This window comes from Neodiprion fabricii, chromosome 6 (assembly GCF_021155785.1).
Source record: "Neodiprion fabricii isolate iyNeoFabr1 chromosome 6, iyNeoFabr1.1, whole genome shotgun sequence".
In the NCBI taxonomy this organism is placed as follows: Eukaryota; Metazoa; Arthropoda; class Insecta; order Hymenoptera; family Diprionidae; genus Neodiprion; species Neodiprion fabricii.
In genome coordinates, this window is record NC_060244.1 from 23,990,177 (window position 1) to 24,010,031 (window position 19,855).

A 19,855-nucleotide genomic window follows, 5' to 3' on the forward strand; every position below is an offset into this window, starting at 1 on the left:
GAACTTTTCGGACGCCATTTAGTGATAATCATTGTCAAGCGGGCGTCGAGGAAGGCTCCTCGTAAACAAAACGATGCTCTGGGAGCATCCTCGACCGTCCCTCAGTTTCATAAGTTCACGTGATACGGCACGCGGTATGTGAGCATACCCCACAGCTACACAGTATTGCTTCTAGCAATAAACCTCGCAAAGTTTCCCATCGTTTCACCGGCAGTAATGGAACACTTCGCTACGGTCACGGCAGGAGAAGAGAGAAGGGGCGAGGGGAGTGTAGTAGAGGTTGTATACCCGAAGTACTGAGCTTTTTCAAACTCGGTGTCTTTGCGAGAAAAGATTCCTCTAAACATTCTATTCTACTTTTTAGTTGGTCCAACTTAACCGTGCTCTTCCAGAAGAAACGTTCAACGTCGCTGCACCGTTTCTTTTGGTAAAGGTATATGGTACTGGTATCTTTCCTCGACTTTAAACCCTCTATGAAGAACGTCCCAAATCCCATTTCTGTAAGGTCTGAACAACCATCGGGTGTATAAACTAGTTCCATTGGACTGGTTTAAAACAGCGGTTTCACTTTTTCAACTAACGCCTTATTCGTTGTTAGTTTGCACGTACAATCGCTGAAAGCGATGCGAGCTACGAACAAGAAAAATTGTTGTGCACGGTGGATAACTGACGGTGTAAGTTTATACCCCGGTGGAGTACGATCAAGAGTGAATTATAAACGTCCGATTCTGGCGAATCGCGTTGCGCGCAGGCCATTCGTGGCAAATTGACATTTAGCATTGAAAGGCTAGTCGGATCTCTGAACAACGTCAGTCTTGATTAGAGAATTGCATGTCGATGCCTCTGCAGTCCTCGTCAATCCTTCGCCGTTAGCAGCATGGCTGTGGAATTGATTGGCCAATGGTGCTGCAGGTACAGCCAGCGAGTATATGGAACATTTATAAATGGTAATAGCTGGTTGTTACGATCATCGATAAAAAGCATGCCACACTACCACGCCTGGCTTCGGCATCCGGTCAATTATGCAGCTATTTTGTTCCTGCTTACCAGCGAATCGAACTTCGCGAATCGGAAGAGCGATCATGCCTACACTCCGGGAATGATACGGTTCTACAAGTATAATGGGGGATCGCTATCGGGTTGTCGCTTCTCGGGTAAATAAGCTTCTCCTTCGATCTTGCCTCGACTTCGGATAGATAACGATCAAAGATACCTCGCTCTCGGCGATCTCTTCTAAACTGTAGGAATAAAATGATTTGCAATAAACGCGACGGAACACAACAGGCGGTTCCCCCCGGATTTTACGGTCCGTATAATAATGGTGGAAAATAATGATAGCGCGATCGCCTAGGTATTGGTCAGCCTCGGCAATCTCAATGGTGCGTATATCGTTGTCAATCATGAAAAACAAGTTTTACGTCCAATTACGAGCTTATGCGAAGGTTATACAGAAATGGATCATCTATCCTTTACTGACCCTAAAAATCCCAATTTATATTTTATGCCTGGCCTTGCCTCGCCAGTATATATCTCTGGATTAAAGCCGCGGGTACGACACCCCATAAGAAACTGCCGCGGTTCGACGCGTCGCTCTACACTCGCTTATACCTCGTGGGCCGAACCCATACCTACTTCGACCCTGTATATAAGGCATCCACCTACCAGCTGGGAGTCCTCCTTTCTTATCTCATGCCACGCGCGGCACGCCCTTCTTTCGCCCTCCTTCACCCCTCATCGCACGTACCTTATATCCCATCTTTATTGCAGATTTGATTTTCAATGCGTTCATTCTTGCGGTACGAGGCGCAATTCTTAAAGAGTTCCGAACGATCGGAAGCGGTCTTCCAACGCGACGGCATCTCGATCAACTCCGTTAACAGCTGAAATTTTCTCCGTCGCAACTGAGGCTGGGAATGAAGACGACGAGGTATGTGTGACGCGTTCGCAATTGCAACATGGCGGAAGGCGATGGCGCGAGATCTCTGAACCATGGTGGATACGATCGGCAGAGGGTGAGGCCTGAAGGATGATTTCGGCACGCCGTGAGGTGTGCGTGAAAAATAAATACTTTTAAATAAAGCTTCCGGCAATGCAAGTGAAATTTGGGAAAGAGTCGCCTACCTCCTTGGTAATATTTTGGTGATAAATTGGTGATATTTTATTCCACCGCTTAATGTTTCCTTGTTCGTCGATTCCTCATCTTTTCTTGAATCGGATATAAAAAAAAAAGAAGATATTCCTGGTTATTGGCCAAAAGGCTGCAAAATTTGGCCAACGAACAATCGAAGTCCTTGCAGTTTTCCGGTGAGTTACGCCCGAGCTCCGGGTGCTTCTTTCATGCGCATCCTTGGTAATCGGCTGTGAAACGCCCCCATAAATAACTAAAGTGGCCGTTAGAATTGACCTCACTGGTTGTCAAGTGTTCCCCAGATTTCGCGACTTGGCACGCGACGCTTCTTCCATTCGGCGACATGCGACTTACAGTCCACGATGAACCATATCCTAGACGTTTACCTTATACCTTTACACATGCGTACATCCAAAACGAGAACGCTTCTTTAGTGCGAATATTTCTTACGTAAAAATATAAAAAAACCAGGTTGTTCTTCGACATCTACTGTTTTCTCTGTGATCTCTATCACCCTCTTCTTCGGTGTGCGACGTCGTTTTTGTAATGCCACCTGTTAAGTCATCGTTGTGACGATCACAGATGCGAATGCTCCAGGATAAAGGTTTCGTTGGGATTAGAACGGAGCATCCGCCATCCGGTTTGACACTTTCCAAGTCCTGACAGTAACCGAGATCATCGAGATGTGCGGCTGAATAAGTTTAGCCATTCCGCCCACCTTAATTTTCAACGATCCTCCCGTTCGGCGGAATCTCTGGTCGCGCGTTTCCTCCCTCGTACACAAGCCTTGTCTTCTTTTCTTGCCCTCATTACGCTGCGTTGGGTAAAACCACAGCAGAAGGCTGCACCCACGAGAGCCTCGCACCGGAGCAGCAACGAGATGTAGGTACACGAGAGGGAATCGGGGCAGGTTGGGTGCGCGTAGTACTCGAGAAGGTGTATCGACCGGTGACGTCATCCGCCCCCACTCGACTACGTCACGCGAGCACTCCCACGCAGGGGAGGAAACCGGCAGTGACGTACCGAAACGCGGTGGCCCTTCGCGACACGCGCCTGCAGAGACTGATTCTGGGAGTGGACGTATTTCAGGAGTTCACTTTAATGCCGGGTCGACCTTATTTGGGATTTATTACAGGCCGCAAAGTTGAACGTCGCACAAGAGTCGCACGGACAAAGTGGAGAGACAAAATTATGCCTTCATATAACAATACCCCGAGCTATACACACACAATTAAGGTATAAGACATTCCAAAAACCTCGAGGAAACTTTGCTCAGAGGCTGATAAAAGTTCAGAATCCCTGTTCGAAGTGCGTGTATCTAGATACTTGGAAAGTGAAGTCGCGGGGGCTACTTCGCGTTCAGTTTGTTATACCAGATTATAAATTCGTGACTCGGCACGTCGTCGCGGATTTAGGCCCAAAAGTCTGGTGATCTCGTTGACGTCTGACGGTGTTGTTGCACCGGGGAAACTACGAGAGGATCTTCGGAAGAACTTTCCAAGTATCAAAGTCCAGCCCCTCATCCCCCAAGTCGAATTTGCGGAGCCACCGTAAGAATCTTCAAATCCCGCCAACCGAGGCTACGACATGACGGAGGCTGGCCAAAGCCCGGAAAAATCTGTCAGGACCGCTAATGCAGAACTCCTACTGGAACTAACCCGCTCACCCTTTCTTTCTTTTTGTTTCAACATCATTCGGCCCACTTCTCCTGTTTCCCTGCTCCTGATTGACGCATGTTACCCAGATGCCCGAGTGAGCAGCGGATATACAACGCGTACAAGGGGTAGTCCTCGCGTTCCCTCCTCGGAACAAAAATAGCCCGAAACGAGTGGCAGGCACACGCACATGAGGAAAATCGAGGGTAAGGTCAAATTTCTACGAGTCACGTATACACGTGGCCGAATCGACTAGTCGTCAAATACCGCGTAAAAAGCTGCGCAGAACGGTTCGGAACCCGCGGTGGCTGTAAAGCGACACGGACGTAAAAAAAAATCACACATCGCCTGCATTTGCTGCAGAAAAGTCACGCGCGCCTCGCCACTTACAATTAAACGAGCAATCTCCCCCTGACCCGATTCCGTCGCTGCAGCGGCTTGGGTGCCGATATCTGCACCAAAGTTTTCACCGTTTCAAGAAACAGGCTCCCCCTGCACCCTGGCGAGGAATCGTTGGCCTTCTTGCACGAAGAGTGCGAAACCATGCGACGTGGCACGTGGAGCGTTCAGCTCGGCCCTGCGTCGTCTGAGTGCAAGAGTATTGATCCAGTTTCCCTTTCGGGGCGCCCCGGCACCGGCGCTTGGCAGGAGGGGATGCCGCGGGGTGCGACGGGGGTGGGAAGCGTTTCGGGGTGGGAATCGGACGGGAAAGCGCGGTAAAACTCGCCCCCATTTTTCTCAAGCGACTCCGCGCCCTCTCAGCCTTTCGTATATGTATTTCCCCCCCGGCGCGAACCCCGCGGCTCGACACCGCCGCGGCCCCTGCAGCAGCAGCTTGGCAAAGGCGAACCTGCAGCAGCTATCCGACGGCGGCGTCGTCATCGGGCAAGAAGAAGAACGAGAAGAACGGGAGGCTCGGTCAGCCGGTGTAGGCTACAGGGGGTGAAAAAAAAGGGTGTGTTTTGTTTTGCTTGGGTCGTTTGTTTTGCTCATTATCCTTCGCGGTTTCATTTGTTCCACGGACGAAACTTCGTTTTATTACACCTACTCTCACCTGCACGTACTACTCGCATTAGCTCCCCTCCTAGTTCTCGGACCATCTAGACTCTCGCGATTTCTCAAAGGCCAGATGTAGGGACCTGGATTTAACTCTTGAAAAAATATATATATCAGCAGGGGTATGTTTTGTCTCGTGACCCGGTACGATTAACGCCTCCGACTGATGACGGATCCAAATTCCCTGACATTCTTGATCGAGCAACGCCACGCGTGGATCGATATATTCTTAATACATATGCATGCCTTCACACGAACTTATATATATTATCGCTGCTGCACCTTGTATGTGGGGTAAACACCCCTCGATACATTTGAAGAGTTTTCGAGATTGAGGTTTGTGATACGCGACCCCATGAAGGAAAGACTTATCGAAATTTTTTCATTCAGTCATGCAGAAGCTCCGGCGATGAAGCTTTACTTTCGTGTTTGAAAGAATCAGAAATCATCGTAGACTCTTATGGATAATATGTGACTCACAAAATGTGCTTGACAGTTGAGCTTCCGGGAAGTTTGGGACATAGGATAAAGCTAACAATAAGAAGTGAAATAATACATTGGCCTCAGTTTCATCAAGGTGGTATACATGTGTATAAATGAAATTCCAAACTTTTTTGATGAATGTGAAATTCGGACTATCACCAAAGGTTCGCGAAGTCAGTATTTTCCAGCTTGTTTTGATCGATTTTATTCAGTAGGTTCATCGATATTGGTTCTGTACGCAGGCATTGAAATACTTCGTGTAACGTTTGGACTGTCATTGACGCGTCACCTTAAATTTGTCACACACCGTTTCTGCAACATTCGAGTTCCCAGACTTATGGAAGGAAATATTATTCCTTCGAGTGATTAAAAAAACTGGATTTTTTATCGCGAGCCAATTCCATCCATGTACAAAACACCGTCTTCCGATTATCGGTGAATTTAGTCACAGGTGTACAACGAATCCTATCCTGCGAAGAGTTCAGCATCCAGATCCTTACGGTAATATAAAAAGTACCGCGAGGCGGGCTCGAGATCACACCCGGTACATGCGTAATGTCTTAACGTCAGAGGCTGACGTAGGCTGCGACGACATTGAATACATTTGAATAAAAATTGCTCATCAGTCGTTTAGTCGTTTTGGACCTGGTGACTGCTGAAATTGTGAGGCAAAACGGGGCTGGGGGTGGAATCGGGGAGACGAAAGAAGGGTGGTTTTGTAATTCTGAGGTCGTTGGTAGTCGCGAGGCACGGCGAGGTTCGATCAGTGGGAAAGGCTGAAGATCGCGAGTCGGATAAATAAGAATAAATCGAGGGGTAGAGAGCAGGGTAGCTGGAAGCAAGTGTCGTTTAACGCGTCGTTAAGATAGGGATCTTTGAAAAGTAAAAATGAAACCGTCGAAGGACTGCTCTAAGGACACGCGGGAAGACTTTTCCGGTCCCGAGGGTATTCGAAACGAAAAATCGCTTCCCGCGCCTGGGCAAGCAATGCAGCCTAGCCGCGGCGCGTCGCACGGTTTCTTCGCGCTTTTTACATAAAATGTACCTATCGCAAACGGACGTGACGCGTATGCAACGGGACATATTCTTCTGCATCGGTTCACCGACGCCCGATCTTGCTTCCGACTGTGCTTGCTTTCGATAGCCTTCGGGCGATGCGACGAAAAATGAGAATGGATCTCGATGCAAGGGTATAGTATCGCTGAATAGAAATCATATTTAAATACGATCCGTGTCGTTAATGCTGTATGAAAACTTCCGCGCTGATTGCGATATGAAAACGAGTCATGTTGCGAAGTGCACATTATCGGGAAGATTTCTACCACTTTGTGCGTTGTTCCAACTGCACCCGATACCTCTCAGCTATTTTTTCGCATGCGTTAACGGAGGGTATTAGAAAGAGAGCGGGAGGCGTGGCGGATTGGAATTACAAGGAACGGGCGGATCTGATGTCAATCGTGATCTAGTTTTTGTGTCGGGCGAGCTGCAGGTAATTTTTGTATTCAATTATATTTCCGCCCATTTTTTGCTAACCATATTTTGTTTCATTTATTTTTCTCTACTTTTTCGACCACTCGAAGCTTCAGCTCACACGACCCTTTTGCAGTACCTATAATGCACGAGGGTTGGATTAGTTGGCACGCACGGCGAGCGTTTCCTCGCGTCCCATAAACACTCACCAGGATTATTTATTTAATAGGTGGTTATCGGCAGGTAGACCTCGTATCGTACGGGTTTCGAACATAACGGTTCTGTCCCAGGATTGCGTCACCTGAAGTTAAATTAGCTTCACGAACGATTTGCATTAAACTCGCGAGATCGGTTATTCGCTATACGGATTAGACGGACGATTATTGGCCCGATTCTGGAGCATGTTGTAGACTAAAAAGTTCAAGAGACAAAGCGCGTCGTGAGTCGCAAGGCAGAGAGAAACGGGTAAAATAGTTACACTATAAAGACTGTGATCTCTTTATCGACCTATATAAATGGAGAAAAGAGTGGCTTAAATCAGGGGATCCTTTGACGTGATTAAAGTTTAAGGGGCTCTCGCAGACCCACGTACGATGCTTTTAGAAATTTGTGGAGATACATCGAAATAGCTTATATGCCCATCGCGTCGATTCCCTCTATAAGCTCGCGGGGCGGAACGCGCTTGCAAACAAGAGGAGTAAAAGAAACACGATGTTACTCGGCGCTTAAATTTTTCCGCCAGTTTCACCCCCGAATCCTCGGAGCTTCGTCGTCCTCCATCTTTAGCACCTGAATGCGCGCCCTTCCACCCGATGTATATTGCATAAAACGGATGTAACGCGTGCTCCGGACTCTTCCGCGAGAGACGTTGTGAGTCTCGGAGTAGATGTAAGCCTCGGGGTTTGGGTGGATTTGGCGCCTGGACCAGAGGTCATCCGCAGGCCCGTTCAACCTTGACCGAAGCCGGATGGAGGGAAAGTGGATAAAAATGAAACGGAATAAAAATCTGAGCTCAACCCCTCTTTGTAAAGTGACCAAAGAATCGCAATAATTTACCGCAACAGGGTTGCCTTGATATCTGGCGAGTGCTCTTAACGGAATTAAACCCACCTATTGCCTCGGCTCAAGGGTCGTACACAACCCTCTCACAATGGCACAGTGGCGCCCTGAGTAACGTCCTCTTGCGGTCCTCAATTCTCCCGTCCCCGTTCTTCCGCTTCCTCCTCTCCTTCTCTCCCTCTCTCCACGCACAATGCCCTCCTCGCGTGCGAAAACGAAGTCAAAGTTTACGGAGGACATATTTATACGGGAGCCAGACTCTATATATATTCTCAAATCTCGCTTCTCGGGCGAATCTTGTCGCATTCCGGCTGGTATAAAGCTGCGGCGAAGTCCACCGGGTTTGCCAACGCGCCGACGTGAAGTTTGAGGCTCGAATGTGGACGCTCTCGCGTTCCGACCCAACGCACAAAAAGGACGTACAAAGCCGTTATTGTTATTGTTACTGTTATGTGCTCCTAGTCATATCGGCTTCGGCCTCCTTCTCCCCCGACCCAGTTCGTGTCTCCGGCGAATTCCACTCTGATATTCACTCGAGTTCCAGTTAACCACGACCGAGTTTTGTCATCTCCCTTGCATGCAAGGGGGTTAGTCTTGTAGCAGCACGGAGAGTAGCTGCGACGCTGTATGTTTCAAGTGGGTGGATGCCTCGACCAAATTTTCCCCCTTCTCCTCATCTCCCGCACCCTTTTCTCCTTTCCTGGATATCCCTGCACGCCACCGTCTTCCTCGCACCCTTGCAAACCGGAGACTTTGTAACGTAATATTCCGGAGAACTGCAGATTCCTGAATTCTAACGGAATGTCTTCCTCGTTCCGAATTCTCCACCCTCCGCGTTAAACCTGGAGTCTCTTATCCACTAGCGGAGAGAGTGGTGGATAACGTACATACGTATAAGGCATGTGAACAACCCTCCCCCCCCCCCATACACGTCTTCTTGGAAGGGTTGAAAGAAAAAGAAGAGAGAAAAAAAAGAAAAATTGCGAAAACAGATGCAAGGAACGGGTCAGCCGAGTAACGGCGAGGATAAATAAGTTACGAGGTCAGGTAAAGGCGGTAGAGCATAGCCACCCTTATAACAGAAGACAGAAGCACAGTAACGTTTGCGACATAACGCGCGGAGAATGTGTCACGTATCTCCTCTCTGGCACGTGGCGATGGTGCAGAGGGGGAATCGAAGGCCCACATGGCGTGCACGGTGAGTGAAATACTAACGGAGATGGGTCGTGCCCTATGCCGCGGTAGGTATACAGGGTGCGTTGCGTGGGACAAAATATCGGCGTGAGACGGGATGGCATGCGTTTCGGGGTAGGCACCTCGGAGCGGTCTGGTAGGTGGAGCCGGTCGCTTTGCAGGGACAGCTTGCGTTCTAGATCCGAGGAGCGCGTCAATAGGTCCGGCCAATATCCATCAGGATAACGATAATGTGGCCCAGAGATCGCACCCCTGAGTCCAATATAGCCGAGGCGGGGGAGGCCGAAGGTGTCAGAGAACCGACTTGGCCCACTTCGCTTAGGCAACTGATTTTTATCACCAAAACAGATTTCCATTTCCGGCTTACGGAGCTGCCGGTATTTCTCCTTCTCCCCCGTATCACCTCTTCACGCTTCGTACCACGGCAGACGCGTTTAACAACGCTGTTTTTCCCGCGGTTTTCCCGCTCATCAGCCGCGACGATCGTATCGCCCGGCGAGCAAAGAAAGAAGATTCGGACGCAAACAACCACTATTTCTGGTTGGTGTGACCAGCGAAGCGAATCGAAAGAAGCGAAGGGAGAAGGGTTGCGGGTAGTCGACCTTGCGCCTGCGAACAACCGGGGGAAACGCCGCGGCTCAGCGGTAGGTGGCGGTTGATGAAAACTCGCCCTTCTTCGTTGCCCATTACGTCGGGAGATAGGGTGGCGGGATAACGGAAACACAGGGACGGATGAGGCGAAGAAGGGTGTGTTTACCTACCGCAGATGTCCGCACCCCGCCGTTCAACCGGGTTCGATCGAGTTCGATTGAGCCGGTCCGCCACCGCTAGGTGCGTTCCAATTACAAGATAAGATCCCTGAGGTCTGCTCATTTATCACTGATCCACGCGCTGTACGTTCCCGCCGAGATTAATACCCTGCACCACCCGAGCAGACGAACCGACGAGCGAACGAGCGAGCGAATATGAGAAAGAGCCGATGATGTTGCTCACGTAGCGGTGGGCGTAAGGGCGCAGATTGCTGGGGGAGCTTACAGCCATCGATCCGGATCGAGATGTCGCAGACTGCAGGGTGAGGAGCGGAGACTGAGTTTTTTTTTTCCGACATGCAGGCGGTTCGACGTAGGTATAGAGGAGAAAGAGATTGAGAACGTTGAATGGCAAAATTTGCGAAACGTGCGTACGGCAGGCGGGAGCTGTTCGACGGTGTAACCGGCGCAAATAGCCGCGTGGAAAACGGAGCGGAGAGATAAGGCGGGGAGGACGCTGCAGGTACGGAGCGGAGGGCGAGCGATGAGAGGTCAAAACACCCACAGAGGGAATTTTGCTCGTTCACCACCAACTCGCCCACGGAACGGTCGAGAGTTTCCCCTGCGGTCTGGGGCAGTTTTCCTCTACGTCTTGTCCCTCGGCGCACGGGATATACTCCAACAATTTCGGTTATGTGATTTTGGCCGGTGCACACACGTGTGACGCACGAGCCTCTGACACGCGATACCCTTTTCAGCCAAGCCAGGCTTCAAACGACCGAGGAAACTCAGTTTGAGAAGGTGATCAACGCCCGTAGGCCAGTGACCGATGAAACGCGTAATTCAAGACCTCTCGACGCAGTCCTGGTCAAGTACTCATCCGCCACCGGCCGTACCGACAACACCGCTACTTTCGGATTGGATTTCGGCAAAACCGTTCCTCACTTTTGCCTGCACGTTTATCCGGGCAGCGTGGATACAGGACGCTCGCCGTACAAGCGATCCTTTCGCCGTGATATCATTTTATGTTATACTCCGCAGGACGAAAATGAGTACGTGATACGAACCGCGTCGTCAACCGATACGAAACACAATGCCAAGTCGACTCTTTCTTCTATCTTGAGTTTCTCGCGACTGGAGAAAGTGTTTCTTCTTCGTCCTTCGAAGGACAATTCCACGCGTTACGCGGCATAATGGTCGAGAGATACGGCGCCGTGTATAAGAATATTCCTGGCATCCAACGTCGTCCAATTATATCAACCGCGGGTCGATGAACGTCAATCGAGTAAAAAGGCGAAGGAAGTCAAATGCGAGGTGGAACGCGAATCGCGGCAGAGGATTTTTTTCACCCTCGTCTCCACGCAGATGCGGAGAGAAATCGGCACGTCTAGATCGCGGTATCGTTGCAGGCTTCTACCGCTGCTGCAGGTGGACTGCGGAAATACCTTGGCCTTTTAACGAATTAAACAACACCCCCGAAGTAGCAGCATACACGATCCGGGTATACCCGTGGTGCGTTTCACAACAACTTCCTTTCATTTCGTGTAGGTACATTAGCAAGACTCCGGGGGCTGGTGGTAGTACCCGGAAATTGGTCGACATCCCACAGTGATATGGGCATTAAGCTCCACGCCTTTGCGCTCCTACCCTAATTCAAGCCCCGACCATCTATTCGCCACCCCGCGGCAGCCAGCCAGCCATCTTTAGCGGAGCAAGAGACGAGCAGCCCAGCCAGGGGTTCGACTTTGTACGATGCAAAAAAACGATTTAATTGATGCGCGACATGCGGGATGCTTCGAGAGCGAACAGGTTCGCCTCCGAGAACCGAGGATCCTTCTCTCGTACCGGCGTATTTTTCTCATCTTTCAATTCGTACGAAAATACATCAGCGAGTATCGAAAAATTTCCAGACGGTAAACTGTACATGTATATTCACGGTAGAATAATAAGTATGTATAAAGTTTGCGTCGTACGATACGACGCGACGTTGCGTCATGAAATTCAAATACACTACGTGCGACTGAAATAAATCGTTGAGGTAGGAATGTTTTTTATTCCCGATGATTTTACGCGCCGCTAACAGACTACGACGTCCATTTGCTGTACAAACTAAGCCTGTAAGTATGTGTCGTGTTTAATGTAACGCTTAGAAACCGCTAAAGAAAATTCATTATGCACGCTGGTAAATTTTGCTCGTTGAGTCGTGCTCGAGAGTACCTTGTTAGCCCAACAGTCGTCAGCTGTTAATTTCCACAAGTTCTCACTGCAATGCTTACCGTAAACGCTTATTGCATGGTGTCTATATTGCTCCTGGGACGACACCAGCGGTGCTCGACTGAGCGTATATAAAATTCTACACAATTTTCGTCGGGGTCTGATTCATCTCCTCAGAGAACGGGGAAAAAATAAAAATAAAAAGAAAAAAAAACAGCCACTCATATTTATACCTGCACGACGACAAGGTGAAGTCGGTAATAAAAAAGAAAATAAAGAATAAAGGATAATAAATTAGCGATGAAATCTTTTCCGCGATATAGTTTTCAGATTTTCAAGCAGAACGAGAGAAGGAAAGCCCTTCATGGAAATCTACGGTAGGTACGAATAAGCGAAGCAAGTAGATATATGCGCGAGTAGAAAAGAAATCCCGTGTTCTCAAGGATTATCCTGCGCTCGCTGAACAGCATCGGGCAGACAGCGTCGCGTTGCGATAAGTACGTAAATAAATAAGCTTCTTTAGTTTAAAAATCCGCGTTCTCCGCGGCGAGGAACGAGCGACGGGCGATATCGGCGGGGAGGCAGGAAGGCCCGGATGCAGGCGACGTGTTTCTGCACCTAATTGAGCTCGAGGCGGCTGGACCGCGGATGTGTATCCACGAGAAAACTGGGGCATCTTGCGTACGTACGTGCGTCTGCATCGTCGACGTCGACGTCGTCGTGTATAAGGGAACCTGCAACAGCGACGACACCGTCGCTGTCTATTTTCGGGCCAGACAGAAGAAGACAAGACGACGTCGACGTCGACGGTGCCGCGAAGCCGACGCCTATCGTCGCCCCGGTGCAATCCCCGACCCAGAATTAGTGAGTCATGGATTATTTGTGTTTATGTAATCTGAGAATTTAGACGCGACGCCGTCGACGTCACGGGACTCGACCGCAGGAGAGAAACTGCACCGATATCATCGCTGACGCAAACTCGTCGGATTTTTGGCGGCTGCTGCAGCGCGTATGCGGCAAAGTACAACCATTGATCCATATTCCTGTACGCTCGACGTACGTGATTGGGTGTATATTAATTATTTAAAGACTCCCGCCGTACTACGGCATAGGTCATATTCTATGTTTAACCCACGCCAGCGTAATTGCAATCACGATATCCCGGCTGCGGCAACGGCAGCAGGGCAAATTCGTCGCTTATAAGTTCACTCAAGTGCACCTGATGTACGTACATACGTAGAGCCTCGAACGAGTGTTACAACTTTCGGAATAGTTCTAGAGTCTCCTTGGAGCTGTCGGCCTGTCTGCGCTCTGCAAGCTTTGCAAGCTCTGCAACTACCTCACGATTAGTCGCGTAACTCGCCTCCTCTCCATCCGACTGTATAAAGACGCCTAAATTAGCCAAGTTTATTTTCATAGAGATAAGACGGCGACGTCGTGGAATCTCCGAGTACTTTGTAACAAATTCGTTTAAATCAGAGCCGGCGGGATGCGGAAGGTGCGTTAGGTTTCGTCGCTCGCGGAGCAGCTGCATGCCGTGTAGTCTATTTGAGGATAAAGAACGGCGCAATGAGGTAAAACTCGTCGGATGAGAAGCGGGGCGGAAAATCGCATAGGGATAATTTCATATATATGTATATATAAGCGACAAGATGGATATGTGCGCCATCTTGACAAAGGATGGTAAAATTCTGAAAAGTTCGAATGAATTCCGTCCGCGGTATAAAGACGCGCGGGCATATCTCGAAGTCCTCGATTTCTGGAATTTCCGCAATTGCAACCCGCCGCATCGAGGTCGTCGAAACGAGATACGCTTCCCGCGGAAGATTCGAGACGTACCCTGTATAACCGAATGCCTATATATGTGACTGCGCAAAAAGCCTCCCCACTTGCTCTCCGCCACTATTTTCGATCGTTCGTATGCTCGTCGGTACTTACGAGGGAGGGGATGGTGGTAAAAGCGATAAAATTATCCGGTGGAAAAATTCGGACGGGTCCGAGAACTCGTTGAATATCGTGTCGAGTCAACAAAGTCACCGAAGAAACGATTCCCTTCGTCTCTCTACGCATGCCTACACATGTATACGTACACGTACACCTACTGCAGGCATGTACCTACCTACATACGCTTCATTGCTGGTGTAATATAACTTGGTTGGAGTTTCCGAATAACGCTTCTCACTCATAGTCAGAGTCAACGACGACGACCAAGGAGTGGAGCTAGCCTTGCGGACTGATGTAATACTACAGATATTTTTCGAATTGCAATCAAACGCCGAGTGAAAATGAAATCACAAAAGGCTTGTGAGGAGACTGCAAGTTTTTTATGTTGACCCTTATAATTCACCGCATAAATCGCTTCGACGTCTAAAGAAATTCAAGCGAACACGTAAATCGCAACGAAGAGACACATTACGCGCCAAAACAATGTAGACGACAACTTGTATTGCGGAATGATCGACGATAATTGTTCCGAATTCTTCATGTTTCACTGCAGTTTCAAGCCCCGCGTTATTTCTTGGTTCACCTACACGACGCGAGTACCAATATCTTTGCTATTTATTGATAGTACTTAAATGAACGGGGAAACCGCTCCGCAGACTTTCACTGTAAGTTATTACGCCGGGAGTGAGCTGCATGTGAATAACAGAGTTTCCATCGACTTAGCAATTTGAGATTATAAACGACGATAACAGAACTATAAGACACAGAGATCGCTGCTATCGACAACAGGAAATCAGTCATCGATACGTGCATTTGCGAAACCGTATCACAAGTCTTTCTCGACGAAGAAATGTAGAGCATAGTGTCCGTTTGCAAATCGGTGTGGCAATAAAACACATCGAGATATTTCAGGATTAAAGAGTCAATGCTCCGTTATTTACACATTTTCAATGCAAGATTAGAGTGAATTTTCGAGAGCTCGAGCCCATGTGAGATAATTTCAACAAAGTGAATAAGTAATTTCGAGAACCCGGGATTATACAAGCATCGACGAATTTTTCTAAATTCTGACGGCGTGTGAAATCTAAATCCAACGCGTCAACGAGTGTTTCCCATGCTGCCACGAAATGACGTAGCATGCACGCTCGTTTTTCTCAACGGTGCAGGTTGCATGAAAATCATTAAATCTCCTGTGGCTGGCACGCAGGACGGTTATGAACACCTTTGGCGAAGAGCGCTAACAAAGCTGAATACTTCTCTGTTATATCAGTTACAACGGTATCGGGCGGATTTCATATTCAGAGGCATCCGCTGCTGCCGTTGTCACCAGAATCGCGCGTTCGCACGGACGCGGGCTTCTGATGCATTTCGTTGTCGCTGCGTGCACCGACAATAATTAACACGCTGACATTTCCGATCCCATGGGTATAAACAATGCATAATACTTGTTATCTGGTGGGTCAGTGGTACGGATGCTGGTGCAGCAAAGCACTGTTACACATTGTCACTGTCACGAGATTTCTGGAACGCGTTGCCCAGAGCCGTGTCTAGTGGTGGCCGACGGTAGTGAAAATTAACGCGTACTTATGGCCGAAATTCGCAGCTTCTGCTTCACCGGTTGAATAATTGAAACTAAAACCGAAACTGACGAGTGAAAGAAGAATAAATCGGTGAGAGGGAAACTGCAGCTGTTGGTAAAAATCGTGGAAATTGAATGACCGTGTGATATAGAAGAAAATTATTGGGTACGGCCCTGGAAGCCTGCATGGAGCTCTCGCCCGGTATAAAACGGATATATTCTCTCTCATGAGTGCATTTTGCGAAATGGTATTAACCATGAAAGTGATCAAAGCGTTGGTTTTCGTGTTAATCGGTGTTCAACGAGCAGCCAGCTCCGGGCCATTCGTCCAGGAAGCGCTTGCCAAAGTCTTCGGGCATTGGACTCCATACTCAAAGTACGGATGAGCCGTTGTTTGTTAATTTTGTTGATGAAATTTGAAAAAAATAAAGAAAAGCGAAACGGGACAAACAAGTTTAACGTTTCGAGAAAATCCATCGAGTCGATTTGTTTCTTTGTCCGCGCCTCCCTGAATATTTCACATCTCATTACTGATAAAACTCGGTTTTTCCAGCGTCAGAACGATTCAGTTGTTGAATCAGCTGTGCAACGAGTCGCAGAAGGACGATGAGGTCAGAACCGATGCCTGCTACGGGTGCTTCTTCAGGTCCAGCAATCAGCCCCCCGGATATCCGATGCTTCTGACGATGGCTTCCTGCGCGGACACGTATCTCGACAACACGGATTACGGACACTGCCAAAGCTACTTGAGGGTATTTACCATTCGGAACAGCCGCAAGTCCAAAATACTACACACGTTGTATTTCAACTGATAATAAAACGCAAAAGGACGAGCGGGAGATGAGAATGCAAGTGCGGAAAGAGCTTGCGATAGGCTAGGTAGGATCGGAATAAGGAAAAAGTTTTGGGTCCACGACCACTGGCAACGATAGTTGGAGTTCCTTAACAATGCCAATTGAATGAAGTTCCTCTTCTACGTAGGACCCTCGAAAATACTGACGCAGCCAGTTGATTTCGTTCGCGGACTTGCCAAGTGGAAAGAATATATGTCATATGAGAGGCGTCTGTGTCCAAGTTATACTTGACTGTCCGTCGTCGCGAACGTTGTTAGCGGCTGGGTGAAGACGTTTCCGTCAGGGTCGACGTTCGCGAGCAAACCTCGTATACGACGTTGAACATATATGAAACCAGAAGTGTAATTTCGCAGGACTTGCCGCCTGCCCGGCTCACAATTTATACGACTAACGATATGTGCTTTTTCCAGAACGCAACGAATTCAATATCCACCCGCACAAGTCCGGGCGTCATTTACTGTTCGTTTCTGGAGTGCATCCGTCAAGTGAACAAGAACATGCTGGTAATTGATCGTTTGAATTCCTGAGAAAATTTTAAAGTCCTCTGAACCTCTTCGGTCTGGCTCTTTTCACCCTCCTTTCAATATAAAACATTGAGCACCGCTGACTCGCTTTAGTCCGCAGGAGTAAATCTCAATTATACGACCACCACGAGCTGCAAGTATCCTCGCGCTGATTCCCCGGCGTTCGTTTTCTTTTTCCCTTTCACCTTTCGCCCGGAAAACTGTAAATACTGTAAATAAAGTGCAAATAAACAGGAAGCGAACGAGGTTGCGCCACCGATCGATCAGAGACGATTGCAGGCTCGAGGGACGTCGAGCGTATTGACAGCGAGTAACAACAATGAACACCACTCCCACTATTTTGCAAGCTTCCACTTTAGCCGACGAAACCTGCAGCGGAGGAAGTCGATCTGCGTCATTGTCGACGGACGCAAAAGTGATGGGAACACCGTAAGACCTGAAGCGGAACCTTTTAATCCATGATAATTTATTCAGGTGAATCGACAGATAGAGTACTAATAAATGTTCCACAGAGATTTGTTTGCTGCGAATGCATCAAGAGATACAAATAGCTCCGTTAATGACGTTGATTTTCTTTCTTATTTTTACCTCCTCCTTTCTCTCTTCTTCATAAAATCTCCATCGAGCGCATAACAGAATTTTCAACCGGAACAACAAACACCGGTATCGATTCTCAGTGATTATTTTCCTTACAGATCGCGCAGTGCGTCAACGAGGCTAAGGCCATGTTCTCAAACTTCAAATGTGCCGACTTTCAGCTAACCCAGCTTTTCGTCAACGCTACCGTCTGCGTATTGGCGAAGACACGGTGCAGCTACTTGAACCCCATCACCGGCATCACACAGGAGGATGAGTTAGCGAATAAACTGAACATCGTATCCATCAACGCTCTTCAGGTCAACACCGATTACGACTTGAACATCATTCGGGTGCCTTTTGTGAACCCGGCCCAGGGTGACGAGTGTGGGAAGTTTCGCAACGTTGACCAAGCTTCCTGGCCCTCGGCCGAATGCTAGCCACCCATTTTCATACGTCGTTTATCTATCTAGCTAATTTGTCAGTTTGGAAAATCGGAAACGGTATGGTTTCAGAAAGTGCGAAGTTCGAATATTTTGAATGGTAAATTGTATGACCGGTGACTTTTTCGTCGGTTCAAACGTTGTCAGCGCATACTTCAAGTTTTTGCAAACCTGATGCCGTGCTGTGCATGAACATTCCTGCATTGCTGGAGACAGAAAAAGATAACAACAATAAAATGAAAACACGTTTACTCAACCGCATCCTCCGAGGATGGTATTCAAGTATATAATCCTTGCCAATACTATAAATGGATATGTATGTCGAGAATGCGTAAGACCATATTGTAAGGCGGTTATGATTTCACTCACAATCAGTTGAACTCATCCGAATAGTATGCCATGCGAGTTGACGGTAGAGTTGTAAGATAGATTGTATAATAATAACGTACACGCTTCGTGAATCAGACGACAACTGGCTGCAGGGACTCCGTTCGGAAAGTGAAACTAACCTAACCCAACCTGTCCCAGCGAAAATGGAACACGCTGAAAAAATCGAGTTCGAGCTTCGGGTATACGACGTCAGGTATCTCGGCGCAATCCGGCGAATAAACACTTGCATGTAATACAGGTAGACGCGCGATCGAACGCACATAGAGACACACGTGTACCTGGGTCTTGTACGCGTGGATTAAGGAGGTACAAAGGACGAGGATAAAGGGATGCCTGAGAAGGAGTCCGCGAGGGTATGAGGATCGGGAAGCAAAGGCGGCGAAGGAGAAAGGGGGGAGATGATACTAAAACTAATTCCTGCGCAGGATCTTCCGGGTATTGTTATGTAAAGCTAAGCACGACTCTAACAACGATCCAGGAATCGATTCCGGACCCGCGTCGCAGGGTCGACTGCTGTTTCTGGTATATGGTGCAGGTATAGGGTTCGTACAACCGTAGCGGCGATGACTGGCCGTTCCAGCCCTCATTGTGGCCTCCTCGAAATCGGCGTAACCACGGAACGAATGAACTTTCGTGCAGACGATGACCTGCGCCTCGGATCGTAAGTTAACGGAACGAACGCCGTTGGTGCAACAACCCCTGCTGCCTGTGCACTGCAGTCACATACCAACGTTACGCGGCAGTTGTGCCGCGGAAGGTATGTTACGCGTACTTAGGACCCTACGTTTCGCGCATCATCCTGCACTGGGAGAGACACACACGCGTGCACGCGGACCGCATGTGTCGTGCCCTGGATACACGCACGCACGGATGTTGGTATCGTAGATTCGGTCCAGCGTACGTTTCCGAGTTAAGCTGGTTTCACACGTGTTAAAATAATTTGTCATCCGCGGATGCATCCGTCTCTCTTCTCCCCGGTTCGCATGACTCACAACCGTACATGAGGCCTCCGTCTCTCCTTGCTCGTCTCGCGCTTCGTTCCGCGTACGGCATCTGCATATTAAGTCAGATTGGCTCTCGGAGAATTGAGCCACGCGAGTTAGATTACCCCAATAATACAAGTATACCCGGCGTCGTTGGTGTGACTCGCGAGTCGGCATTTCGTACAGCACACCGATGTTTGTTATACATTCCCACATACCTACCGATGAGAGTTTACGCGCATTAGCTGACGGTTCAAGACAGACGATGGTGCGTTACGTACCCCCGTACAGACCAAGGGCCACCCGCGGTATAAGTAATTTGCATATTTCAAATTATTTCGAGGAAAGGGTTAAGCGAAACCATCGCCGGTGGTACACACTCATCTTTTCCGCGAATCGTTCGCTCGTGGAGGTATCACACGCATGCATACTGGCTCCGGCCAGCTTTCAGTGGTTTTCATTGAGCTTGCGGGGAAACGTGATCTGCGGTTGACGTAGGTATTTAACGGAAAAATATTGAGGGTAAATAAACTTCAAAGCGTTTCTTTTATACC

The 19,855-nt window shown here is 48.6% G+C and overlaps 2 protein-coding genes across 4 annotated transcripts in view; one reads left to right on the forward strand and one right to left on the reverse strand.

Annotated features, from left to right (window-relative positions):
• LOC124184663 (3-phosphoinositide-dependent protein kinase 1) overlaps window positions 1-19,855 on the reverse strand; it is a 335,224-nt gene that overhangs the window by 299,361 nt on the left and 16,008 nt on the right. The window lies entirely within an intron of this gene.
• LOC124184668 lies at window positions 15,476-18,174 on the forward strand. Of its 3 annotated transcripts, XM_046574648.1 has the most exons (5): window positions 15,476-15,907; window positions 16,085-16,283; window positions 16,796-16,888; window positions 17,144-17,338; window positions 17,605-18,174. In XM_046574648.1, the coding sequence occupies exons 1-5, from the start codon at window positions 15,759-15,761 to the stop codon at window positions 17,923-17,925; spliced, it is 957 nt and encodes a 318-aa protein (XP_046430604.1). In that variant the 5' UTR covers window positions 15,476-15,758; the 3' UTR covers window positions 17,926-18,174. The 3 variants fall into 3 exon arrangements, 2 of the variants coding, with proteins under 2 accessions (XP_046430604.1, XP_046430605.1); XM_046574649.1 differs by lacking the exon at window positions 17,144-17,338; XR_006871233.1 differs by lacking the exons at window positions 15,476-15,907; window positions 16,085-16,283; window positions 16,796-16,888 and having other exon boundaries at window positions 16,918-17,383; window positions 17,605-17,736.

Coding starts and splice junctions, on each gene's coding strand:
- LOC124184668 (XM_046574648.1), top strand. CDS start 15,759: ATGAGTGCATTTTGCGAAATGGTATTAACCATGAAAGTGATCAAAGCG. Junction 15,908..16,084: donor CATTGGACTCCATACTCAAA/GTACGGATGAGC, acceptor CGGTTTTTCCAG/CGTCAGAACGATTCAGTTGT. Junction 16,889..17,143: donor AAGTGAACAAGAACATGCTG/GTAATTGATCGT, acceptor GCAAATAAACAG/GAAGCGAACGAGGTTGCGCC.